The sequence below is a fragment of the Saccopteryx bilineata genome, chromosome 8 (genome assembly GCF_036850765.1).
Source record: "Saccopteryx bilineata isolate mSacBil1 chromosome 8, mSacBil1_pri_phased_curated, whole genome shotgun sequence".
Lineage (NCBI taxonomy): Eukaryota > Metazoa > Chordata > Mammalia > Chiroptera > Emballonuridae > Saccopteryx > Saccopteryx bilineata.
Window position 1 is genome coordinate 40,959,395 of NC_089497.1, and position 27,143 is coordinate 40,986,537.

The window sequence follows — 27,143 nt, forward strand, 5'->3', positions numbered from 1 at the left end:
ATTGTATCTTATAAAATACTTTTTTGCATCTTTTGAGAGAATCACATGATTTTTGTTCTTTGTTTTGTTGATGTGGTGTATTACACTGATCAATTTGCTTATGTTGAACTATCCCTGTGCTCCTGGAATAAATCCCACTTGATTGTAATGCATTATTTTTTTTGATATCTTATTGTATTTGATTTGCTAGTATTCTGTTTAGGATTTTTGCATCTGTATTCATTAGAGATATTAGTCTGTAGAGTTCTTTTTTTGTATTGTCCTTGTCAGGTTTTGGTATCAGGGTTATGTTGACCTCATAAAATGTGTTAGGGAGTATTGCTTTTTCTTCTATTTTTTGGAATTCTTTGAGTAGGTTACATATCAAACCTTCTTTGAATGTTTGGTAGAATTTACTAGTGTAGCCATCTGGTCCTGGACTTTTACTTTAGGGGAGTATTTTGATAGCTGTTTCTATTTCCTCCCTGCTAATAGGTCTATTTAGGTTTTCCACTTCTTTGTGACTCAGTCTAAGAAGATTGTATAGTTCTAGAAACTTATCTATTTCTTCTAGGTTGTTGAATTTGGTGCCATATAATCTTTCATAGTATTCTAGTATAATCCTTTGCATATCTATGATGTCTGTTGTAATTTCTCCTCTTTCATTTCAGATTTTGTTTATATCAGTGTTTTCTCTTTTTTCCTTAGTGAGTCTAGCCAGGATTTTGTCAATTTTATTCATCTTATCAAAGAACCAGGTCTTTGTCATATTAATTTTTTTCTATAAGTTTTTTTTTGTTCTCTATTTCATTTATTTGTGCTCTAATTTTTACTATTTCCTTTCTTCTGTTGACTTTGGGTTGCCTTTGTTCTCATTTTTCTAGTTCTTTCAGATGTGATGTTAGGTTGTTTACTTGGGATCTCTCTTTTTTCTTGACATAAGCCTATAATGATATTAACTTTCCTCTTATTACTCCTTTTTCTTCATTGCAGAAGTTTTGATATGTCATGTTGTCATTCCAATTTGTCTGTATATATCTTTTGATCTCTTCTTTTCTCTAGCTACCTTAAGGGTTCTTTCTTTGTCTTTGACTTTTGACAGTTTTATTATAATTTGCATTGGAGAAGGCCTTTTGGGGCACTCTGTTTGCTTCTTGGATTTGAGGCTCTATCTCTTTCTGTAGGCTTGGGAAGTTCTCATCAATTATTTGTTTGAATAAGCTCTCCATTCCCTTCTCCCTCTCTACTCCTTCTTAAATACTCATTACTCTTACATTGCTCTTTCTGATAAAGTCAGACAATTCTTGTAGAGCTCTCTCATTTCTTAAAATTCTTGAGTCTCCTCTTCTCTCTGTAACATCTCTAGTTGCCTGTCTTTTATGTCATTGATTCTCTCTTTTATCTGGCCTGTTCTATTAGCTAAACTTGCTAGCTCCTTTTTCAATTCATGTATTGAGTATTCATGTATTCAATTCATCTCTGTTTTTAAAGTTTCAGTCTCCATGGTGAGGTACTTCTTTTGTTTTCTGAGCTTATTAAGTGGCCTATCAGTGTTTTCTCATATCTTGTTGAGTATTTTCTAAACTTCAATTTTGAATTCTCTATCTTTTAACTCCAAGGTTTCCACATGATTGGGATTGCTTTCTGGAGGTTTTTTATTTTCTTTCTGAACTGTATTTCTTTCTTGGGTAGTCATGGTATTCCTTTTTTTTTTTTCTTTGAGGGCATTTGAGAGTGGTATTGTTAAAAAGTCAAGCAAAGAATAACAAAAAACAAGTATAAAAATTTAAAAACAAAATTAAGTTAAAATTAAAGAAAATGATTGCAAAGAACAAAAAACAATAATCAAACACAAATGATACAACAAACACAAAAAGAACTAAAGAAAAACAAAAAATTAGAAAATATTTCTGAGAGGTTTTTCTATCTCTTTCCAGTAGGTGGCACTGTGTTAAAAATTTTAGCTCTGTACAATCCCAGGCTGAATTATGCTAAAAAGCTGGGTTGCAAAAGTGGAGGTGGCACTGCAGTCATAATGGTGGGTGGAACTTGTGAGGGGTTATAGCTTTAGCAACAGCAATCTCATGCTTTTGGGTTCTTCTTTCTGAGTCCATAAGATCAGGGGACTAGACACAGAGCACCTCTGTTTTTCAGCTGTGCAGTATGTCACTTTTTATACCCAGAGTGGAAGGAGGCCATATCTGGGAGGTTGGGGGAGCCACACTGTATATTTTTGTGTCTCTAAGTACAAGATGAAGGCTAACAATGGGAACACTGGCAGTGACCCTGTGCTCTGCTGCTTTGGTTCAGTATCACACCAAATTCCCCCCAATCTTTCCACTCTTCCAAGTAGAAGATACAGTCACTCCAGGCTCCTCCATTATCCAGAGTCCTGGCAGACAAAAGCTAGGATCTGTCTGGGCCTCTCCCCTCTCCCAAGCCAACCATGTGTGTGTCTTATCTCCCCCATCCCAACATATTTTTTACCCTTCCTACCTTTAGTCTATTGGGCACACAGATCTTTCAGGCAAGTCTGCAAGTCCAGCTAGGTTTCCTTTGCTGAGTTATAGTTATTCAATTTGTTGAAATTTCAAGGGGAGAGATCAAAGGTATCTCTTACCCTGCCATTACTCTTCACTTGCTTTCTTAAGACCAGACCTTGACTGGCCTGTGGTGGTGCAGTAAATGAAGCATTGAGCAGGAATGCTGAGGTTGCTGGTTTGAAACCCTGCGCTTGCCCAGTCAAGGCACATATCATAAGCAAGCAATGAAAAACTAAAGTGAAGCAATTATGAGTTAATATTTCTCACACCCCCACACCCCCCTCTCTGTAAAATCAACATTTAAAAATCTTAAAAAAGAAAAAATGACCAGACCTTAATGACAATGACGTTTGTGTCTCAATCAGCAAAGCAGTGTTTCCCTTTTAAAGGGAGATTGATTAGTTTTCCATTGACACCCAGTGCCCACAGGGAAGTGTGTTCATGTCACAAGGACAAATCTGTAATGTATGAGCAATCCTAGCCTTTTCCTTTCCCCTGACTCCCAAGGAAAATTCTGACAATGCCTCTCACCATTTCTCTTCTCTCCCCAGCTTGAACTTAATTCAGGTTGATGGGGAGAAGAATGGGAGAAATGAAAACAAGTGAGATGGGAACAAGTGATTTTTATCAGAAAGGGTTTGGATTTACTGAAGATTGCAAGGAAGGGGGAACCTTTTGGACAGAGGTTTTCAGAGAGGGTAGCTGGAAAGTTGAGAGCTGAATTGGGAAGTGATACTTCCTGAGCAAGAGCAAGGGGCTGTGGGGATTTCTAAGATGCAGAGCTAAGGGTTATAAATAAGATCTCTTAATATGCTCTAGTAAAGGATGGTCAAAGTTTAAATGACTTGTAAATATTTGGGAGTTGTTGGATTGTATTCATGTAAGGCAACTTTGTCCTCAGGCTCAGTTCTGCGGGGGCTGACTCATATTAGAGTTGCACTAAGAAACACTAAGTTTGGGGTGCAAAGCTGATGGTTAGGTCCCTTTAACATTCACTATATTGCAATGAGGCAGCTTCAGTTTCTGAACTGGACCCGGTAGAGGTAAATTGATTCCTTTCCTCTGAAAGCTAGCTTGAATGCAGAGACCAATTCTACTCAAGAAAGAATGTAAGGGGGTGAGAGCTGGCTTTGAGACACCTGTGGGTGTTCACATGCAGAATACCTAAAAATGAACAAGGAAAACAACGATGTTTCATCCAAACCTGCTGATGTGAATGTAAGTACAGTGTGGGAAGCCTTTTCTGTTACTTGAGTGCCACTTATTGTTGACGCTGTTAGGAAAATGAGACCGTATTACTTTTGTACTTAATGGATTTTACAAATGTGGGCTTATTTGGAAGTGCTGTACTTCACAATTGATTTGCAGCTATTTTTCTAAAACTGCAGGGAAACTGTACTGATCTCTATACAAATTCCATTTTAAAATTTAATCGGTGCTAACTGAGACTGCCTGTAATGTGTTCCTACACTTAAAAACCCAACTTGGGCCTTGTCAGTTCTACATGTGCTAGTATTTCTGTGTGTTTTCCTTTTTTACTTCTTTGAGGGAGTATTTGAAACTAGCTTGACACCATCATCAACTCATCCTACAATGGAACGTTTTTTCTCTTTAGAAACATCATCCTCGCTTCTGCAGAATATCACAATAAATGAGGTCTAGTCTAGTTCAGTTTCACTGGGAGAGATATAAGCTACATTTCACTCCAGGGGTTGACAAGGGTGTTTGGCAAAAATGAATGAGGGAGCCATGAATAATTCAGAATGTACTTGGCCACATATTATCCCATTAGTTGGTAGGATTGGAGACTAGAAGACTGTATTTTGAAGGGAAGAGTAAGGGAGAGAAACAGAGAATGAGAGAACACTCAGAGCTCAAAAGAGAGATTATTTCTTTGGAATTGGTGGCCTAGACTGTTGTCTTTAAGAGAATGTGTGGTTAAAAGTCATTTCATCACTGGAGTTTAGTTACCCTGACATGTATAAATCTCTCCTTCAAAGAAGCTAAACTCTCGCATACATTATTAAAGAATTCACAGGATCAAATGGCAGAGGGTGGAGGAGGAAAAAAAAAAGGAGGGGAAACAGTTAAATAATGTATTTTTTTCCTCTTGCATATAACGTTTTACACATGAATACAGTAAAACCAGTAATTTTTTCTGTGCCCTATATTTTATTCTTTCTTTTAAATGCATTCTTTCACTTGTGACTGAGAAACTGATCAGTGCAATGGTTCGCTTAAAAGTGCATACATGTGAAGCAATAGTGAAACAAATACTTTGATCTCGATCCTACAGCCCTAAAAACCACAGTATTATCCTTCACTCTCTCCTCCTACCAGTTGGTCCTGAAGCCATAATAAGAAAATCAATTCATTTCTCTGAGGAACTATTTTCAATCCTGTGTCAGCCCAGAAGAAACTGGTTGTGAGAGAAAAGCTATATAATACAAACGTTTTAAACATACACACATTCCTACAGCTGTGTAGACAGGAATTGACTCACAGACTCCTAACCTCCTGGCCTTTGGTCCTCTTGTCTACACTCTGTGAAACTCAGGCCTATCCTCTACAGCATCTGTTTAGCAAAATTAGGAAGTTGAGGAGAGAACCTGGGAACCATTTCACTGAAGTTCATATAATGTCTGTTTTTTTTTTCTGATCTTAATTGTGTGATTCAATGCAAGTCAATTATTACACTTATATAAATAATTTGACTGACATATTTAGGCCTTTTAGCACCAAGATTCTATAATATTTACTGAGTGACTTCATTTAAGCTCTGGACTACTAATTGATAATTCATCTTTTCTTTTTTTTTAAGATATCCAATATCTCAGTTCATGTGGTCAGTGCCCCAGGGAAGCTTCCAGGGAGACCAGGGAGACCAGTGAGACCAGTGAGACCAGTGAGACCAGTGAGACGACCACCAAGAAAACCCATCAGCAAAGCCAAACCCAGGAAGCAACCCAAGAAGAAAGCTCCCTTTTGGAACGTCCAAAATAAAATCATTCTCTTCACAGTATTTTTATTCATCCTAGCCGTCATAGCCTGGACACTTCTGTGGCTCTACATCAGTGAGTTAAAATTTATATTCCATCGGAGTTAGGGTTTACCCTGTGAGTTCAGCAGGAGAAATGCAGGCCCCATCTGACCCTGTGTATTTCTGATAGAATTTTTGTTTCTCAGACTAATAGCCAGTTCTGAAACTGTTAAGGTTTTAAAGAGGTAGAAACCAGAGTAGTTTTTCCTATTTCTTCTTTTCCTACTACTGCTTTTTTCCCTACAGGTGAGCAAGGGGAGCAGAGGTAGGGGATAGATTGAGAAGACCTGAGAAGGATGCTAAGGAACAGATTTTGACTAATGCGGAAATATAATCCATTTTTAGCTTTAAGTATGAATGGAATGCTAAGCTGTTTCATTTATTTATTCCACCCACTGCCTGTTTCTAGGCAACCTCATATTCCAGCTCTCTGATCTTCATTGTACTCATGTACCTTTCTCTCCCTTGTTTTATGTTTTTGTCAATCTGATTGATTGATTGGACAAGAGTTATAACTAAGTTTTTTCTTAGTCATGCAGCTCAGCACCTAGAGCCTTTGTTGACTTATGCTAGACTTCCCACTCTATACATCTTAATATGTTTGATATAAGATATATGTTCTATCAAGGATATTAAAATTAGGTTGGAAAGCAAGATTTATAGGCAAAAAATTAATGAATATTGTCTTTTTTTTAAGTGAGAGAAGGGGAGATAGAGAGACAGACTCCAGCATGCGCCCTGACCGGGGTCCACCCAGCAACACCCATCTGGGGTGATGCTCTGCCCATTTGGGGCCAGTCACAACTGAACTATTTTTAGCATCCGAGGGGAAGGTTCAAAAGAGTCACCCTCAGCACCTGGGGCCAATGTACTCAAATCAATGGAGCTATGGCTGTGAGAGGAGAAGAGAGAGAGAGAGGGAAGGGAGAGGAGAAAAGCGGCAAAAGGAGACGGTCGTCTCTCCTGTGTGTCCTGACTGGGAATCAAACCCAGGGCTTCCATATGCCTGGTTGACACCCTACCACTGAGCTAACTGTCCAGGGCCAATGAATATTGTCTTGAACAATTCGAGTCACCTATAATTTATGTGGCACAATGCAAGACATCAGGCATACCAAGATGTACCTCCTACCTTCAAAAAGCTCACAGATTTTCTATTTCAAAAAACTTACAGTTCAGTGCTGGAAAGAAGCATGAGCTAGTTTTGTTCATTTGTTTTGGTTTCTGTTTAAACACTTATATATAATTACAGAAGAGAGGCATCCAACTTGCTAATGTATAGACGTCAGAGAAAGCTTCCTGAACTGGTTTCTGAAAATTCATTTTGACACATCTTGGAGGACCCACTATGAACCAGGCCCTGTGATAGACTTGGGGATAGAGTGGTAGACAGGAAAGATCTCTGTTCCTATAGACTAGTGGGAGAAGTCTATTCACTGGATAATTAAGTCAAACATAAAAGGCACACAACTCCAACAGAATAAACCATCTTATTTCTTATCTGTTCTTTTCTGGCCCTCAAATAATAAATTTGCATTGCCCTAGAATTTTTGTATAAAGTTTTGGAAGATCATTGTATAGAAGTAGCTTGTTGGCTGTGTTAAAATCAGAGAAGAACATTTCGGGAAGACAGACCAGTGTGAGCAAAGGGAAACTGGCATAGACAAGCAAAAATTGTTAAACAAACAGCAGAGTTCAGTTTTGATACATGAAATTGGGGTATGGATCATGGCCTTAAGAAATGAGGTGGAGGCCCTGGCCGGTTGGCTCAGCGGTAGAGCGTCGGCCTGGTGTGCAGGGGACCCGGGTTTGATTCCCTGCCAGGGCACATAGGAGAGGCGCCCATTTGCTTCTCCACCCCCCCCCTTCCTTCCTCTCTGGCTCTCTCTTCCCCTCCCGCAGCCAAGGCTCCATTGGAGCAAAGATGGCCCGGGCGCTGGGGATGGCTCCTTGGCCTCTGCCCCAGGCGCTGGAGTGGCTTTGGTCGCAGCAGAGCGACACCCCGGAGGGGCAGAGCATCGCCCCCTGGTGGGCAGAGCATCGCCTCTGGTGGCGCATGCCGGGTGGATCCCGGTCGGGCGCATGCGGGAGTCTGTCTGACTGTCTCCAAGCAGGGTCTTATGTGTTGGGCTGAGCTAAAAATTAAGTAAAATGTAATAGGTTCAAGGCCAAATTTACCTCCCTTGCATTGCTGTTATGGTACTCTTGAGTAGTTACTGATACCAGAATGATATGTGAGATTTTAGGTAGAAGTCATAGTTCTCATTCAAATTTTAAAGAGTCTGCAAGGGAAAAAATAAAAAGTAAAAGAAGCACTTCCCTGGTAAAATCAGCAAGAAATCAATGTTCATTTTATATGAGAGGCTTATGAGGCAAGGTAATTCATCCAAAGTCACTCAACTTGAAAGACCAAATCTAGGACAGAAGCTCAGACCTCTTGCCCTTTATCCTGTGCCCATCCTCCCCTGTCCACTGCCTCACTACACTGCTTGGAACTAATGTGACCCTGAGTGGATCATACAAGGGAAGCTTTTTCTTTCCTTTTTTCCCCCTTCTTTTCCAAATGAGAGGAAGAGAGACAGAGAGACAGTTTCCCACATGCACCTGACCAGGATCCACCCAGCAACCCCCATCAGGGGCTGATGCTCTGCCTGTATAGGACCATGCTTGAAACTGAGCTATTTTTAGGACCTGAGACAGAAGCTTCACAGAGCCGTCCTCAGGGACCAGGGCCAACGTGCTCAAATCAATCAAGCCATGCCTGTGGGAGGAGATAAGAGAGGGTGAGAGTGAGAAGGGTGGAGAAGGAAATGGATGCTTCTCCTGTGTGCCCTGACTGGGAATTGAACCTCGGACATCTACATGCCAGGCTGACACTCTACCACTGAGCCAAATGGCCAGGGCCAGGAGGTTTTATCATAATTTACATAGATTGTACCTTTTCTTAAAAAAATTAAATTTATTGGGGTAACATTTATTAATAGCATTATATAAATTTCAGATATACAAGTCTATAATACATCATCTCCATATTCCATTGTGTGCACCACCCAAGGTCTAGTCTCTTTGTATATATTTGACCCCCTTTCCCCTCTTCATCCTTCTCCCGCCCCTTCTCTTCTGGTAACCACCATACTGTTGTCTGTGTCTATGAAGCTGTTTGTTCATTTGTTGCTTTTTGTTTTATATCCCACATAGGAGTGAAATCATGTGCTTTTTGTCCTTTTATCATCTGACTTAATTTCACTTAGCATTATACTTAAGTGCCATCATTTATTTAGCATTTCCATGTGCTCTTCCTCTATCCCCCTCCCTCTGCCCCTCTTCTTCTACCCCTCTTCCTTTCTTCCTTCCTTCCCACGAACATTTATTGAGTTTCAAAGCTAAGTTAGGTACTGTTCCTCAGGGAAGGACAGACATCTAGACAGAAGTTGTGATTCAGTGGGACTGGTGCCACAGGGAAAAAAACTACCGTTGCCATGGGAGCCTGGGGAATGGTGCCACATAGTAGGAAGTCCCTGGTAACAAAATAAAAAGGCAGAAAAGAAGGCCCCCCATTTTCCCAAGCTAGTCCTCACACAACAGCAGTTTGTTTGCCTGTTATCTGATGACAGCTCAGACACAGTTGTGTTTTTGCCTGTTTCTGGTCAGGCATGATGACCAATACCAGGGTCCTCACCAGGCAAAGTATTTGAGCAAAAGTGACCTGGCACTGGACTGAGAACCACACTTTGTGGCTCATCGGAGGAATGAATTCTCCCTGCACTGTACTCGCCCAGCACCCTGTGCATCAGCCACGCAAGCCAGAGAAGGCGTGAGTGCCCAGGGGCTCCATGGAAGTTCACTGTGATGCTCTGCCCTCATCTCCCACTATGCACTCCACCTCAGAGCTTGACAGTATACTTTTACCTCCTTACCTCCCACAGGCTTGGGATGCATAAAAATTGTACACATTCTTTTTTGGACCCTTAGTGATTCTATCATCTGTATAAAGTCTAAAAGATATACCTTTTACCTTTTCATCTTGTTCTGAAGTATTTCTTAGCAGCGAATAGAGAGACTAGAGTCTTCTGAGAGATATGGTGATTTACTGTTGACGGAAGAAATGTTGTGAATTACATTAAGAACTCCACAAGCTGTAAACTAGCAAAATACGTACTTGCCCAAAATAAAATTATTTTAGTGGCCTAATACTGACAAAATGAGGCGATATCTCATTACTACACATATGAAAAAGCCCCTACCTGCCTTTTCTTTTGTCTTACAGGCAAGACAGAAAGCAAAGATGCTTTTTACTTTGTTGGAATGTTTCGCATCACCAATATTGAGTTTCTTCCTGAATACCGGCAGAAGGAGTCCCAGGAATTTTTGTCAGTGGCACGAACTGTACAACAAGTGGTGAGGTGATGGGGGTGGTAAGAAGCTAGGCAGGGTGGGTCAGGGAGCGAGGGGTGGGGCTGGAAGCGTCACAGTGTGCAGGGTGAGCAAAGAAAGTTGTCAGGGAAACGTGGGGTTTAGCTCATGTTGGCTTTAAGAGAGAATTACTTATTTGATAGATTTGCTTATTTCTTTATTCTCTCTCTCTCTCTCTCTCTCTTAATTCAGTACAAGGAGAGGAGGCAGACACAGACTTCCACATGTGCCCCAGTAAATATCCACCTGGCAACCCCACTAGGGGGTGATGCTCTGCCCATCAGGGGCATTGCTCTATTGCTCAGCAACTGAGCTCTTCTAAGTGACTACGGGGAGGCCATGGAGCCATCCTCAATACTCAGTGCCAACTCGCTCCAATGGAGCCATGGCTGCAGGAGGGTGAGAGAGAGGGGGGGAGAGAGAGAGAGAGGGAGAGAGAGAGAGAGAGAGAGAGAGAGGGAGAGAGAGAGGGAGAGAGAGAGAGAGAGAAAAGCGAGAAGCAAGAAGGGGCAGGGTGGAGAAGCAGATGGGCGCTTCTCCTGTGTGCCCTAACTGGGAATTGAACCTGGGACATCCACAAGCCAGTCCAACACTCTACCACTGAGACAACCAGCCAGGGCCAGAATTGCTTATTTCTTTCTGCTGAAAGTAAAAAAAAAAAAAAAAAAAAAAAAAAAAGGGGGGGGGGGGCTCTCTGAGCTTCAGTTTCAGTATTTCTCATCTGTAAGTAAAGGAATTAGACCAGGTGACCTTTAAATTGCCTTTTAGTATTGACTTTACGTGTGTGTGGACTGATTCTGTCATCAGCATGTGGTCCATTTCTTTCAACCTTGATGCACTGGCGTCTCTTCACTTAAGAAAAGAAAAAAAACTTCCTCATTGAAGAGCTAGTACATATTTATTATAAAAATTTAGAAAAGTCTAAAAAATGTAAAAGCAGTATAAAATGTAAATTTTAAAAGTATAAATTAAAATGTGTCAAGTGTAAAACCCATAAAAGTATAAAAAGTTAAAATCTTCGTTAACATGAAAGATAAAGACCCTGTTTCTTTGGAACCACATAGACAGAGGGGAAAGCTCAATATTGAAGTGTTGTTAGATATTCAGTCTTATAATCTGACCTTTAACTCTTACCATTAGGATGCATTTTTCTAGCGAAGTAAATATTCTTCAAAAAAAACTTTTAGTAGCTACAAAGTTAGAAAATCTCTTGTTAGGGGGTACTTAGATTGTTTCCAATTTTTCGGCTATTATTGATAGTGGCACAGTAAAACTGGAGCATAAATTGTGTTTATCTCTGATGACTTCTTTAGGTGATTTCCTAATATTATTATTGGTCAAATACAAAAAATAATTGATTCATCAATCTTGATACCTATTACCAACTAGAAAGTTTCTGCTGACTTATACCTGCATATCAATGGAGAAGGTGGTCTGCACAGTGGTGACCCCAGGACAGTGACGGACACAGTATGGGGCAGAACGAGGAAGGGCCGTGAGAAAGAGCAAGCAAAGTCAAGGGTGGGCACAGTGGCTCTTATGTACTGAAGGCTTTTTACATACTGGGTACGTTGTTAAACCCTTTATTTTTCATATATATCAATTATTCCTCAAATTATCCCAAAGAGGTAGGCATTTTGATCACCACTTTACAGATTAAAAAGAAAGAAAAGTAGGAAGAAAGAAAGATAGAAGGGAAGAAAGAGAGAAAGAAAGAAAGAAAGAAAGAAAGAGAAAGAAGGAAGGAAGGAAGGAAGGAAGAAAAGAAAGAAGGAAAGAAAGAAAGAAGGAAAGAAAGAAAAAAAGAAAAAGGTAACGGTGGTGGAGAAAATACAGTGGAGGCTCAGCAGGTATAGGTAATGCATTCTGTGTTGCACAGTTAATTTAAACTCTACAGCACACACACACACACACACACACACACACACACACACACACACATTTCCCCCTCTCCTGGGCAATTAGGTGGGTGATTTTTGATACTGTGTAGAAAGGGAACTCCAAGAGTTCCAGATGTGTTAGTTCTGTTTTTAAAATGCTGAGTAAAGACAAAGAAGGTAAATTGATTGAAATAGTTCTCTTTGAGATCCAGTTAGGGATTTTTAAAAGGACTGGGTGTTTCCTTAGAGACTGGCGAGTTGGAAAGAGGGTTCTAATCCTGGTTGTGGGTATCTCTCGCCCCCTAGTGACTAATATAGGAATGTGTCTTTAAGAATATAATTTCTCAACACCATTTATTGTTAGAGAAGATGTTGGGTCGCATACTTTGAAAATGTGCTTAAAAGAGTTTGGTTTATTAACTGTGAGGAATATTAACTTTAGAGTAGGCAGAATATAAAACTTAAGCTTGATTAGGGTGTATAAAGAAAAATAAATGAATAAAAGTAACAAAGTTTTCTTCAGAGAAAGCAGAATAAAAGTAATATAAGCCAAGACTGCTACAGGAAGTAAAAATTTATTTGAATTTAAGAAATAATGTCTGGCCTGACTGGTGGTGGCACAGTAGATAGATATAACATCAACCTGGAACACTGAGGTCCCAGGTTTGAGACCTCGAGGTTGCTGGATTGAGCAAGGGGTCACTGTCTCGGCTTCCCCCTGTTCAAGGCACATATGAGAAGCAATCAATGAACAACTAAAGTACTATAACCAGGAGTTGGTGCTTCTCATCTCTCTCCCTTCGTGTCTCTCTCTTTCAAAAAATAAAATAAGATAAAATAAAAGACAAAAAAAAAAAAAGAAAAGAAAAATAATGAAAGAAATAATGTCTGGTTTTGGAGTACACACCTTTAGTTTGAGCCTTGTTCTTCACCTTGATAGCTAATCAGAGCTTGGACCTAGAGCATTTTAGGTATTGTGACAGAAAGCCAAGTTTGAAAGACTTCAGATACCTCATTTTTCTTTCTCAGGTAAACTTGGTTTATACGACATCTGCCTTCTCCAAATTTTACAAGCAGTCTGTTGTTGCTGATGTCAGGTAATATGTGTTCCTTGCTTTGGGTTTTCTACATTCACTGCTATAAATTCCTTTAAAGCCCCAGAAAGGGCCAAGATGTCACCATTCTCAAATAACGTCTTGGGGGTGGTTGTGTGTTAATACCCGTTTAGCACAGTAATGACCCAATTCTTTGCTATGCTATTATGCTGAGTTTTTCTCTTTACCTCCCAAAGGCTTCCCTCTCCCCATGTCTTGGATCCAGGACCCCTGTATTAATGTCACTGGGCAAAATGGCCCTTAACATGGCTTCTAGTTGAGGGGAGGATACAAAAATAAAACACAGAGCAGTGCTTCTCAAAATATGGTCACTAAAAAAGTGATCACTGGTGATCTTCTGAGAAAAAAACGTATCCGTAGTCAAACAAATTTTAAGAAAAATTATGTGCTCTGTTCTGTATGACACCTTCCCCTACCCCTCCAGTACATCTGCAGAGATTCACAATCCACTTTGGCAGGAAAGTCTTAGAATGAAGCAATTTGTTTACTCTCCTTTGCTTTTATTTCCCAAGTTATTTACTACAGAACTGTTTATTGTTTCATAAATCATGACAATATTTGTGCAGTGAGGAGTGTCTGCTCCAGGATCAGAATGAGAACTAAATGGAGTGGTTCTTGGCACTGTGTATGGACACTGTAAGGTGTCAAAACTTATAACTTGCAATTTATAATAGCAGTGAATACTAATTGATAACCATAGAAATAGTATTTTCTCCATGGAAATGCAACTGTACACTAATGGTTCTAGATTTGAACCCAACAGAAGAACATGCATACTGTGATGCTTTCCCTTGGTCCCCATAACAGGAGTCGAAAAGAAGGAAGTTTTTAGTTGAAACATGTGCTCACTGGCCTTACCTTGAATTTATCATTTGGGTCCCTGGCTTTCTATAAAAGTCTACTTCCTAAGAGGTATCCCTGAACATTTTTCTCTCTTCACTATAGCAGTAACAACAAAGGTGGCCTCCTTGTCCACTTTTGGATTGTGTTTGTCATGCCACATGCCAAGGGCCATATCTTCTGTGAGGACTGTGTGGCTGCCATCTTGAAGGACTCCATCCAGACAAGCATCATAAATCGGACCTCGGTGGGAAGCTTGCAGGGTCTGGCTGTGGACATGGACTCTGTGGTACTAAATGGTGATTGTTGGGTAATTCTCCTTTAAGCATTCCTTGTCACTATCGTTGTCACTATTTTTTTTTAAGTGAGAGAAGGGGAGACAGACAGACTCCTGTATATGCCCTGACTGAGATCTACTCAACAACCACCTCTGGGGCTGATGCTCAAATCAACTGAGCCATCTCAGCACCTGAGGCTGATGCTTGGACCAATTAAGCTATCCTCAGAGCCTGGGGCCAACACTTGAAGCAATTGAGCCACTGGTTGTGACAGGAGAAGAGAGAGAGAAAGGGAAGAGGGTGAAAGGAAGAGAAGCAAAGGGTCACTTCTCATGTGTGCCCTGACTGAGTATCAAACCCTGGATATCTGCATGCTGGGCCAACACTGTATCCACTGAGCTGGCCAGGGTCCTATTGTCACTACTGTCACCAAGTATTCTCTTCCACAATCCCAGTGGAACAGGATTAGTTGAAGACATTGGAGCTATATTGATGAAGGAATTTGCTAAGTATTATATATATTGATTAGATAATAGAATTGGGGACAAAATATATATGAAATTGAGTTTATTAAAGTGTATACCTTCCTATATTTAATTTGGCTTATTAATACTAAGTCTCCAAGGAACAAAGTCCTATGGAAGTAACATTTTTCTGAGGCTTATCTTGTCTCTTTCTTCACCCAGACAGAACTGAACCTATGTTATGTAATATTGGCCAGTGCTCCAAATGACCTGCCCCATATCCTTGTAAAATGTAAATTATATCATTTTTCTTGACAGTAAGATGATTTAATTATTGTGCAACCCAAAAGTTATTCAGCTTTCTGTTCTGTTTTGACTTCAATTATATAAATGCTAGACACATAGTAGATAGCTGATATGTATTCATTAAATGAAAGAATTCTGTACCATGTATACTATAATATTTCAGATATAGGACTATTAATATAGCTATTTATTATATTTGTTTGGTTTTCTTTTTACCACTAAAAATGTCTAAAATTTGTTACTATTGATCATTTCAAGCATATGAAAAAGAAATAGTATAATGAACTTTCAGATACCGTTTACTCAGCTTCAAAAACTACCAACTCATGCCTGTCCTATTTGATCTCTATATAGCTAAACAACCTACCCTACCCTCACTGAATTATTTTTTTTTTTAATCCCAGATATGTTGGATTGCTTTTAAAAGACTGAAAATATGTTTTCTAGGCAAAATTCTAACGTGAAATTCTAAGACTGACACCCATTTTTTCTGTGCTTTTTCAATGCAGCTGGGCTTCGGTCAGATTATTCTTCAACCATAGGATCTGGTAAATTATGTCATATGGTTTCTTCCTTTCCCCTGTTCTATCCCTCCACCCCTACTGCGTCCAAATCAGTATCTTTTGAAGCTGTAGTTTTTCTTTTCAAAAGACGGTATTTGCTCTTTCAGTTACAAGTGAAAGACATATTCTCAAACTGATTTAAACACAAAAGAAACTGAGACATACCTGGGGTGGGAGGAGCTGGCTTCAGGTATGTTTGGGCCAGGTTCTAAGATAAAATATCATTAGGACTTTCCATCTCTCTTGCCTCTATTGAAGCATTCTTCAAATGTATTCTTCCAATGTGGTGTCTTAAATGGCCACCTGCAGATCCAAGCTTATAATTTACCAGTTTAGTAACCAGGATGGGAAAAAACACACACATATATTTCCAGATAGTTCCTGCAGAAGTGCTGGGACTGGGTCGTATTATCTCGGGTTGGCTGACATACCCACTCCTGAACCAGCTTCCTTGACCCTGATTGATTAGTCCCATATGCCTACCTCTGCACCTAGAGGTGAGTTTAATCCCAACCAAACCATAAAGACATGATAGGGATAGTTTCTCGAAGTAAAATCTAGGGCCTGTGACCAAAAGAGAGGGGAGTGAGCTCCGGACTGGCAGAGACAGTAGGTGTCGTCCACATGACCACTTTGGCTCTTTACTTTTCTATAAACATTTCTAGAAAAGTCATTCAAAACAAAACAAAAGTGCTGTCTCCACAGACAAAGGCTGCTCTCAGTACTTGTATGCAGATCATCTGTCGCTTCGCTACCCTCTGGAGATTTCTGCAACCTCAGGGAGGCTCATGTGCCACTTCAAGATGGTGGCCATAGTGGGCTATCTGATTCGTCTGTCAATAGAGTCCGTCCAGATAGAAGCTGACAATTGTGTCACCGACTCCCTGACCATTTATGACTCCCTCTTGCCAGTACGGAGCACTGTCTTATACAGGTATTCATTATACAGGCACTTCTGGTTGTGGGAGAAAAGTTTTTTTTGTTTGTTTGTTTGTTTTTGTTTTTTTTTTACAATGCCTCTCTTTTGTGCTATCTGGATTCCCCTTTGATTTTTTGTGAATCAATTTTGTGTATACTCATGGGGTCAATGACTGAGCCATGCCCCATTTAGTACCCTTTGTATCAGCCTCTCAGACACAACATTGGCTTTTCTTCTGTAGCATACAAGACTCAAAATCAGTATAGCACAACCTTCAGCCAATATTTCTGAAACCTAACAAATTTTTTCTTTAATTTCACTTTTAGTGCAATAAAGGTTTTATAAAGTGTTAGAATAAATATTCTGTGGTAACATTAATAAAGCAATTAAATGTTTGTCTTATTATAATATAACATAATGTTCATTGCAAAAGCGAGGTCAGAAAAAACAATATCAACTATTTCAAAAGCCCATTACCCAGAACAAATATCTTATATTTTTGCATAAATCTTTTCATACAATATATATGTAATTATACAAATATATATATATTCCCTAATACCTTTCACTTTACTTTATGGGTGCTTAGAATTTTGTTCACCTAATGACAGTTGGACTTTAGTAAGAATTTCTTATTTGTTACTCACTGTGCTAAAAATGTACATGAGCTATCTTATTTTTAGTAGTGTATAGATATTATGAAACAGTGCTTTCTGTATATATGTATTTATTTGTATGTTGGGGATGACTATGCAAGTTAAAAATCCATACATTATTCAAAGATATGCAGTGAATGCTAAGATTGTTATTGGGTCCCACTCCCCAGTCATTGTTATTATTGATTTTTTTCATCTTTCCAGACATATTTAGTTATTGTCTCATTTAATTCTCACAATGCTACAAGGAGGTACCATTACTATTATTTCCATTTCATAGTAGAGAACCTGGCCTTCATGAAGACTTAGTTTTCAGACAGTAAAGTGATGGAGCTGAGTTTTGAACCCCCTTTTCCTTACCCATTAAATACCCTGCCTTCGACCTTGACTGCTCGCAAGAAGGGTCCAGTGATGGCCATCCGGGAGAATTCTCTAGTAGTTTTCTGTACGTGTACCAGCTCCTCTCCACCTGTTGTGTCCCGTAGCCACTTGTTGACAAAGGCCTGGCTGGTGGAGATTGATCAGAAAGAGCTGTGTGGATGGCCCAGAAAATGTATAGGGTTAGCAATAGATGGAGTCCTACCCCTCAATAACCTATTCTCCATGTACTCTTTTTTTTGTTACCTGGCTTCAGAATTTGTGAACCCACAAGATCATTAATGTCATTTGTTTCTACAAATAATCTTATGTTGGTGACATTTAAGACTCCTCAGATACGGAGGCTTGCAGGAATCCGGGCATATTTCGAGGTCATTCCAGAACATAGTAAGTCTTCCCCAATAAAAAAAAGAAAAAATAAATAAAGTCACCCTTAGGAATACTTGACACTCCTGTCTGATCGTTCCTGAGCCTGTTATAACACTAGTTATGTAAGCCAGGGATCCTTACTCAGAGTCCTGTCAGGAAGGAGAAATCATATTAGTTATCATAACATAGAAAATCAAATGTAAAGAACTGTTAACTCGCCTGACTAGGTGGTAGTGCGTGGGATAGAGTGTCAATCTGGGACACTCCTGAGGACCCAGGTTTGAAACCCCGAGGTCACTGGCTTGAACCTGGGATCATAGACATGACCCTATGGTTGCTGGCTTGAGCAAGGGGTTCCTGGGTTAGCTGGCGCCCTCCAGTCAAGGCTTGTATGAGAAGCAATCAATTAACAACTAAAGTGCTGCAACTATGAGTTGATGTTTCTCATCTTTCTCCCTACCTGTCTGTCTGTATGTCTCTCGCTTTCACGCTAAAAAAGAAAAAGAACAACAACAAAAAAAAACCTGTTAACTCTCTATAAAGGTGTTAACTAGGTAACTCAAAAGACAAGAAGAAAACTGTAAGGTATCATGACTGAAACACAAATAAGAACTAACTACCAGCCATAGGTCTGAGGGAACAGAAGAAAACGGTCAGAATGATTATAATTTCGAGCTTGGAGGAAGGTTTTGGGAATGAATCACCAAGGAAGGGTTACTGCTCTGCTGGTGCTGGTGTCTCTGAGTTCAGAGGTGGGTGGTCATGGACCTGAAACCCAGACAGACCTCTAATGAGGGATGCCAGACAGTTGAGGCTAATACGTTTGAGGGAGATACAATAAAGTGGAAGTGGGAAAAACTGCTAACAGGAGTCAACTCTGTACAGGAATGAGCTGTATCTATGGGGGTGAGGAAATGTCAGTGGGATGAGACTCCCAGGAATAAGAGACAAGAAGTCTAATTCTTCCTCCTCCTCCAGTCTTCTACTTTCCTGTTATCATCCCCTGATGACAGAGCCTATCAGGAAAGCAAGTAGTTAAGAAAGGAAGTGGTTTGCGAAGTTCCAACCCTAGCACTGCAGAACAGAGAAGGGTCAGTTAGGAGCTGATAGGCAAGTAGCTCAGGAACTAGCACACTGAACTGTCTCTCGTGACTTCTCATTTATAGTCATGCATGTGACTGCCATCCTAGAAAGTGCCTGTGAAGCAGAAACTTTGAGGATTTATTGGTTTACTAGGTAAAAGTGGCAAAAATGATCTCTCCCATTCTTTTATATTACAGAGACAGAGAGATGAGAAGCATTAATCATCAGTTTTTCGTTGCAAGATCTTAGCTCATTGATTGCTTTCTTATATGTGCCTTGACTGCGGGCCTTCAGCAGACCGAGTAACCCCTTGCTCTAGCCAGAGACCTTGGGCTCAAGCTGGTGAGCTTTTTGCTCAAGCCAGATAAGCCTGCGCTCAAGCTGGCGACCTCAGGGTCTCGAACCTGGGTCTTCCGCATCTCAGTCTGATGCTCTAGTCACTGCGCCACCGCCTGGTCAGGCTTCCATTCTTTTCTTATTGACTCGGGTTAATGAAGTAAAACAAAACAAAAAGAAATTCTAGTCTCTTTGTAATATTTGTTGCAACTGATCAGATCTTGCAGGTTATGTCTTGATAACAATTTTTTTTTTTTGTAACGAAGACAGAGAGAGGCGAGAGAGACAGACAGGAAGGGAGAGATGAGAAACATCAATTCTTCGTTGCAGCACCTTAGTTGTTCATTGATTGCTTTCTCATATGTGCCTTGACCAGGGGTGGGGGCTTCAGCAGGGTGAGTGACACCTTGGTCAAGTTGGCGACTTCGTGATTTTGAACCTGGGTCCTCTGTGTCCCAGTCTGACACTCCATCCACTGTGCCACCGCCTGGTCAGGCTTGATAACTTTTTTATGAACATCGATAAAGCCAAAGGGATCAGAATGGGAGATAAGGATGAGGAGGGAAGAGAATTTGAAGTAGAGAGTGATAGCTGTAGTTTCATCTACATTTTAGAGCAGTAGTTTATTTTAATCATTTTTCTGCTTCAAATTATTACAAAACAAATGTAAAATGGATTTATTGAACAAAATTGAACTAAATACTTGAGATATTGTTGGGTTGAAAATTATCTCTAACTCCAAAGATTAAATATGTGATTATCTAAAATATTATAGTAGACTTAGTCTATTCATTCAACAAATATTTATTAAGCATCTATTATATGCCAGGAATGATTTTAGGTGTAAGAGAAATAGCATTAAACAATGTAGACATAAATCAATACTCTCAAGGAGCTTACATTCTAGCAGAAAGATTACCATATCAATAATAATAGATATTTCAGTTGTCTTATTTAAACAAAACATCATGGTAATATAAACTGAGTATATTTCAACAATGAACATACACTTAGTTGAAGAAAAAAATCCCAGAAGCTTTAAAAAATGTATTTAAACTATGTTTTTAAGAAAGTAATAGCATCCTATAAATCTATAGGCAAAATACATTATTTGACAACAGATATAGAATTTGAACAAATAGTTTAGCTATACATATGTAGGGTGCTATTTCTTTTTTATTAATCACTTTAAATTCAAATATATATTTATACTTATTAAGAAACTGTGCATTTGTTGTAAAAGAAATACATGCAGTGTGCTTCCTATAATCTTACAACTTCAAATCAATTGTATGTTACTGGACATTTTTTTCAGAATGTGGAAACACAGTGTTGGTCAAAGAAATCACTGGCTTTGAAGGGAACATTTCAAGTCCGTATTACCCAAGCTATTATCCTCCAAAGTGCAAGTGCACCTGGAAATTTCAGGTAGCCTACTTTTACCACTATCTTAAGAAAATATTGTTACCCTGTTTTTAGTAGCAATTTATTTGAGAATTAAATTACCTTTATTTTAGAATTTAATTTCAAAAAAAATATTAGTTAATCTTATAATATTTAAACATTTTTGAAATGTGATATCTAGGATATGAAAATGTGTGTAATTTTAACCCTCTTCCCACAAATTAACTGCCCTTTGCAAGCTGGGGCTTATTTTTCTAATTTATTATTTTGTTTGTTTGTATTAAATGCAAAGAGAATATTATGGGATGAAAGAATTATTATTTTATTATGACAGAGATCATTTATTAGTTTTTAATTACTTCATTATCAGCATTATAATAGGAATAACAAAGAAATCATAAGTTGGATTAGGCAATATATATTTCAGCTGTTTAAGTAAGTGAACAGGAATGCAAATATATTTGAAATATACCCATCTCTCTCTAATGCTAGACAGGGTGTTTCTACTTTTTTTTTTTTAATCTTAGTCTGTAAACTATTTTTCTTTCTACAACTGTGGCAAGATGTTACCTGTGCTATTTCAGTATATAAATATAAAATCATTGTTGTATGACATAGCAAATAAATATAAGCAGTGAGCAGTATACAGTTTGCATTCATTCAGCATGTCATCATTGAATAACAAATATAGGTCAGGCAGTATTCTAGACACTGGGAATCCATAACATTAGACACACACACACACACACACACACACACATACAAAAGCTCTCATGGAGGTTAGCCTACAGCAGGGGGAGACAGGCAACCAACAAGCAGTTGAAATACATTAGTGTGTTACATGCTGGTGCAGTGCTGTGGGGAACATTAAAGCAGGGAAGCAGGCTCTGTAGCTGAGTGAGTGGTGGGGTGTATGAAGGGTAGAAAGCCAAGGAGTTGTTATCTTAACTGAAATGGTCAGGGAGAACCTCACTGAGGAAGAAACATTGACACAGAAAAATGAAAGACATCAGGAAACTAATAAAAGTATTGCAGGCAAAGGGAACAGCTGAAGCAAAGGCCCTGAGGCAGGAGCATACTTGGCTGCATATAATTTGTGCAAATCAGTTAAATATTTGTAGTTATATTCATAAAATGTCTAATTTAATAATATTTATAAAATTTATAATTTTATTATACCTAAATCTATACTTGTGATGTTCTTATGACATGCATCCTTAAATTATTGTTTTATTCCTATCTCAAACATTTACAAAGTAATTCAAACACAAAGGACCTAGACTTTTGCTCACTACCAGGGTCTTGAGGCCTCAGGGCAGTGGAATCTCAGAACCTCAGGTGACTATCCACTCTGAAGTTCCCGGGAGAGAGTGAGAAGAAGAGATGAAAGAAGAGGTTGGGGAAGGAAGAAAATGTGCAGAGAAGGGCAAATACCTTATCATCTCACATATATGTGGAATCTAAAAAAAAAAAAAGAAAAGAGAAAAAAACTGAACTTACAGATACAGAGAAGAAATTGGTGGTTGGTAGAGATGGACGTGGTCAATATGTACAAACTTCCAATTATAAAATAAATAACTCATAAGAATATGATTTATAACATGCTGACTATAGTTAATAATATAGTTAATATTATTAACTATTGTTAATAATACTGTATTGTATATATGCAAGGTACTAAGAGAGTAGATCTTGAAAGTTCTCATCATAATAAATTTTTTTAACTATATAGCGATAGATGTTAACTATACTTGCTGGAATCAGTGTTTTGCAATATATACAAATATTAAATCATTATGTTGTACACCTGAAACTAATGAAAATAATGTTTATGTCAATATATCTCAGTAACAACAAAAAAGAAAAAGACTGGGATATGAATTACAAAGTATTATTATGAACTTAACTGTACAGTGTATTGTTTTCAGAATAGAAAATGAATTAAAAAGTGATTTAATAAAATTGAAAATAAATAGATAAGCAATGTCATGTCAAGCAAATGTAAACAAAAATGCGGTAAGAAACACAACCTTAGTGCCAGACAATGCTGGAGTCAGGGCGACGGCCTTCAGTGAGAAAAAGAAGACAACCTGTAAAGACAAGAGGGCAGTTCACAGTGAAGGTATCATTGTGACAATTGTTTATGCCCCAAAGGACATAGCAGTAATACTTACAAATCAAAACCTATAGGACACACAGAGAGAAATAAGCAATGCTTGAATAAGATATTTTAATTTCTTTCTCTTGCTTCATGACAGATACAGTAGGGGACAATAAATAAGATTAGGAAAGGTATTAAACCATGCAAATAATGAGGATATCACACACACACACACACACACACACACGATACCCTCTTTTGAAAAGCATTTATAAATTGGATCACAATTCTTAATAAATTGAAAATTTTAAAGCAGTATGGACAGCCTGACTGGACGGTGGCTCAATAGATAGAGCGTCAGCCCGGAGCACTAAGGACCCAGGTTCAAAACCTTGAGGTTGTCAGCTTGTGTGTGGGATCACAGACATGACTCTATGGTCACTGTTTGAGCCCAAAGGTCACTGGTTTTAAGCCCAAGGTCACTGGCTTGAGCAAGGGATCACTGGCTCAACTGGAGCCCCCCAGTCAAGGCACATATGAGAAAGCAATCAATGAACAAGTAAGGTGCCACAACTATGAGTTGATGCTTCTCATCTCTCTCCCTTCCTATCTGTCCCTTCTCTCTTTCTCTCTCTTGCTTTAAACAAAAAGCAATATAGGAAATAAATAATCTTTTATCTAATTAAGATAGAGTTAGCCTGACCTGTGGTGGCACAGTGGATAAAGCGTCGACCTGGAAATGCTGAGGTCGCTGGTTCGAAACCCTGGGCTTGCCTGGTCAAGGCACATATGGAGTTGATGCTTCCAGCTCCTCCCCCCTTCTCTCTCTCTGTGTCTCTCTCTCCCTCTCTGTCTCTCTCTCTCCCTCTCTGTCCTCTCTAAAAATGAAAAAAAAAAGTAAAAAAAAAAAAAGATAGAGTTAGAAAACTTGAGACAAATATATGGTGATGGAAAATGATCTGACTTTAGATGATGGGTACAAAACATAATCAATGTTCCAATGCTATAGAAATGTTTACTGAAACTTATGTACTTTTTTTTCTTTTTTCTTTTTAACTGTTTTTCAAATAAGGTTTTAATACAGGGATTTTGATAACAAAAAAGTATCAGGAAGAATGATCAAAGATGATATTTTTAGGTTTCAACTACTGGACACTAGGAATCACAGAAAAACCATGATTAACGGTATCAGTTGCTTTTTACTCCAAAGTAGACAATTATTAGAAAGATGGCTGAAAGTTACTGGAAAAACCCATTTGCCTGATTGAAAACATGCATGTCCACAGCAGCAATTAAACAAATATGTTTTTATCCCCTTTTCTTTCCAGATTTTTGTGAGTAATTTCATTAGCAACATTTAACCTGAAGCTTGGTTTTTAAGGAAGTCTAGGTAATAAGGGTTAGGGACTTCAGCCCCTGTGTGGTACAATGAAAAGTGTATAAGGACAGAAAGGTAATATCTGGTACAGAGAGACGTTGATTGTTCTGAGCAAACTTATGTACTCTTATTGATCAATGTCACCCCTTTAAATGTAATTTTCTAAATAAAATGAAAAATAATAATAACCAGAGACCTTGAAAATGGGTGATACAAAATTCTACTCCCTGAAAATATAAGAAGTCTCAAATAATTCTTGGTTCAAAATAAAAATCAAAACTAAAATTGTGACATATCAGACATAAGGAATGTCACTGAGTACCATAGAAAGGTCAGGTGTGTGTATGTGTGTGCACGCACACATTCTTGTTTGTACATTACTATATAGGCAGCTCCCTCTCCTGTGTGATCTGAGAAGACCTGGGGTGACTCATTACTGCCTTTAGGAAATAACCGGGTTTCATGTGAAGTAGGTGCTGATTCATTCATCCTTTATCTAAAGAATCTGCACAATGCTTTAAATAAACTCTGGCATTATTATCATCGAAAGAGGAAAATGTGTACACTCATTAAGAAGTGGGTGTTTTCAAAGTTAAGCTCACTCAGTGGGATGAAATCTGAAACCTAGAAATGACCTAATATTGCTTACTTAGCTCACTGAAACTGGGGCCTGATAGCTGTTCCCTTAGTCCCGGGCTGTCCACTTTCCTCTCGATCACGTGCTTCTTATCAAACGAGCTGGCTCAGGGGAAACGGCCTGCCCCACCACAGGCCACAGGGCACAAGGAGTAAAATGCCCTTAAAGGAGCAAGCCAAGGCAATGGGTTCTGAGTCAGAAAATCTTGGCCTGAAACATGCCCTTCAGTTGAATAATTATTCTTCTTTATGCTTGTTTTTCACAGACTCCCCTATCAACCCTCGGCATAGCACTGAAATTCCATAACTATTCAATAACCAAGAAGAGTGTGAAAGGCTGTGACCATGGATGGTGGGAAATTAATGAGCACATGTAAGTGGTTTCCTCATGTGAGGAATCTGATGAAAGCCTTGCTCAGCAGTTCAAAACCTTAGATTTTTTTTGTCCCCCCAAAATTTACATTTTGCTTGTCACAGATAGGGAAACTGAGGAATCCAGAGTCAAATAACTTGTTTAAGGCCACTCAGCTCAGAAGTGATTAAGGTGGGTTTCAAACCCATGGTGTATGGCTCCCAAGTCCCTGTTCTATGCTGCTGGGCTGTGGATGTGCACACTATACTGTAAATAAGTAGTTTGTCAGATAAAATTTTTCAAACCATGGAGCCATAGAGAACAATAGTGAAAAGGAGTCTTGATGATATAAAAAGTTAGAAATCGTTAGCCAATTCTGTGCAGTAGGAGAGGCCCAATTGACCTGGTCGTATCCTGAGGCTGAAACATGGTTTGAGGCTGATCAGAGAGAGGCTGAAAGCAATCTAGATGCCTGGGCTTCCTGAACCAACATAGTCGGTACACATTCTCATCCTTAGTTTGTCCTTTAGTTGTTGTTATTGTTTATTTGCTCCTAAAATTATAATAGGTCTTGTATTAAAAAGTATAGGATACCCTGTCTTGGTAGCAGAAGAGTTGAGATAAGAATCCTCCTGAAGTTAGTCTAAGGAATTTGCCTGCTAATTATTTTAATTCATTGTTATTTCATGAATGAAACCTTTCCTTTCTAAAGGATTTTCCTGAACAACCACCTTTCATTTCTTTTAGACTCAGAGTACTTGTTAAATAGCTACTGGCCCTGTCTTCATAATGATTCTACCTGATTTAAAAGCATTCTTGGATCCATTATTAAGATATGCATTATACTCCTTTGGGAGTATCTTTGAATCAAGGGTCTATTATAAAGAAGCACAAGGCTTGGGTTCAAATTCTAGTCCTGTCAGTTAGTAGCTACATTAACTAGGACACATTATTTAACCTCTTTGATCTTCAGTCTGTAAAATGAGATAATAAAGTGGAGTTTTTTGGTAAACATTCAATGAAATAATGCATATTATACATTAAAAATTAGCTATTATTATGATTTATGAGATAGTTTTGGAAATGACATTGAATACATAAATACTATGAAATGTATCCCAAGACTTTAAGGATACTACATCTTGATATTCAAATTATGTCTATGAAGCAAATCCTTAGCAATCTTTTGTAAATTTGTATGCCTAAGATACAGCTATATGTTTTGAATAAGAGATACTTCTCCCCACAAGTGTAATTTTCTACTATTTTCATTGTGAGGGATCTGATGAAAAGCCTTATACAGAGGTAAGGTTGGCCTAACCCAGATATGTCATTGCTAAAATATGAGCAGGGACTCTTTCCAGACATTACCAGGAAAGCTTTCTGCCCTAAATACTTTCCCTGAAGGGCCAACTTTGTCTTACGGGCTAGAATCCGATCAGATTCTTTTGATGCTAGTTGAACACCTGGGATTTAAAATGCCAGCCCTTTCCATTATCAGTCCTTTCTATCTAAAAAGGAAAGGTTCTTATTGCTGAGAAGTTAGCATAAGGGTGTTGGGTTTGTCACGGGGGAGGAGAAAAGGTAATTCTGTTGGCAGAAAGCCCAGTGATCCTGAGTTGAGAGAACATGGGGATGGGGTTTGTATACTCAGGGCAGCTTGAATGCAGTATACAAACCTTGAAAAAATGGAAATCTCTCCTATACAAAGTAAAGTTTCTTGTTCTGGTGTGCTAGAATATGCTAGGTATGCTAGAGTTTATTGTCAGGCAGAGTTGTGTCCAAATCCTGCTTCTACTTACTTGCTATTTGAACTTTAACAAATTACTTTACCTCTTTGCATCTCAGATTTCTTACCTGTTACATGCCTGTACATATAAACTAAATCTTGCTGAGTTGCTCCAATTTTCCACTTTTTAAAAACTTTTGTCATGACCCTGGCATGTTGGCTCAGTGGATAAAGCATTGGCCCAGCAGGCAGACATCTTGGGTCAATTCCTGGTCAGGACACACATGGAAAACAACCATCTGCTTCTCTTCTCCTCTCTTTCCTCCTTTCTCTCTCTCTCTCACACAGCCAGTGGCTTGATTGTTTTGGGCATGGCCCTGG

At 38.8% G+C, this 27,143-nt stretch overlaps 1 protein-coding gene across 2 annotated transcripts in view; it reads left to right on the forward strand.

Moving 5' to 3' along the window:
• Positions 1-3,681: 3,681 nt before the first annotated feature.
• The window catches only part of TMPRSS7 (transmembrane serine protease 7), a 41,940-nt gene continuing 18,478 nt past the window's right edge, over positions 3,682-27,143 (forward strand). Inside the window, exons 1-10 of one of the 2 annotated variants that reach the window (XM_066241290.1) lie at positions 3,682-3,740; positions 5,344-5,596; positions 9,830-9,960; positions 12,885-12,952; positions 13,916-14,109; positions 15,368-15,406; positions 16,127-16,355; positions 17,631-17,761; positions 20,478-20,590; positions 24,948-25,054. In XM_066241290.1, coding sequence (XP_066097387.1) covers positions 3,693-3,740; positions 5,344-5,596; positions 9,830-9,960; positions 12,885-12,952; positions 13,916-14,109; positions 15,368-15,406; positions 16,127-16,355; positions 17,631-17,761; positions 20,478-20,590; positions 24,948-25,054 — 1,313 coding nt within the window. In that variant the 5' untranslated portion in view covers positions 3,682-3,692. Of the gene's footprint in view, positions 3,741-5,343; positions 5,597-9,829; positions 9,961-12,884; positions 12,953-13,915; positions 14,110-15,367; positions 15,407-16,126; positions 16,356-17,630; positions 17,762-20,477; positions 20,591-24,947; positions 25,055-27,143 lie in introns of those variants that run through there. The other variant, XM_066241291.1, reaches the window with a different exon arrangement.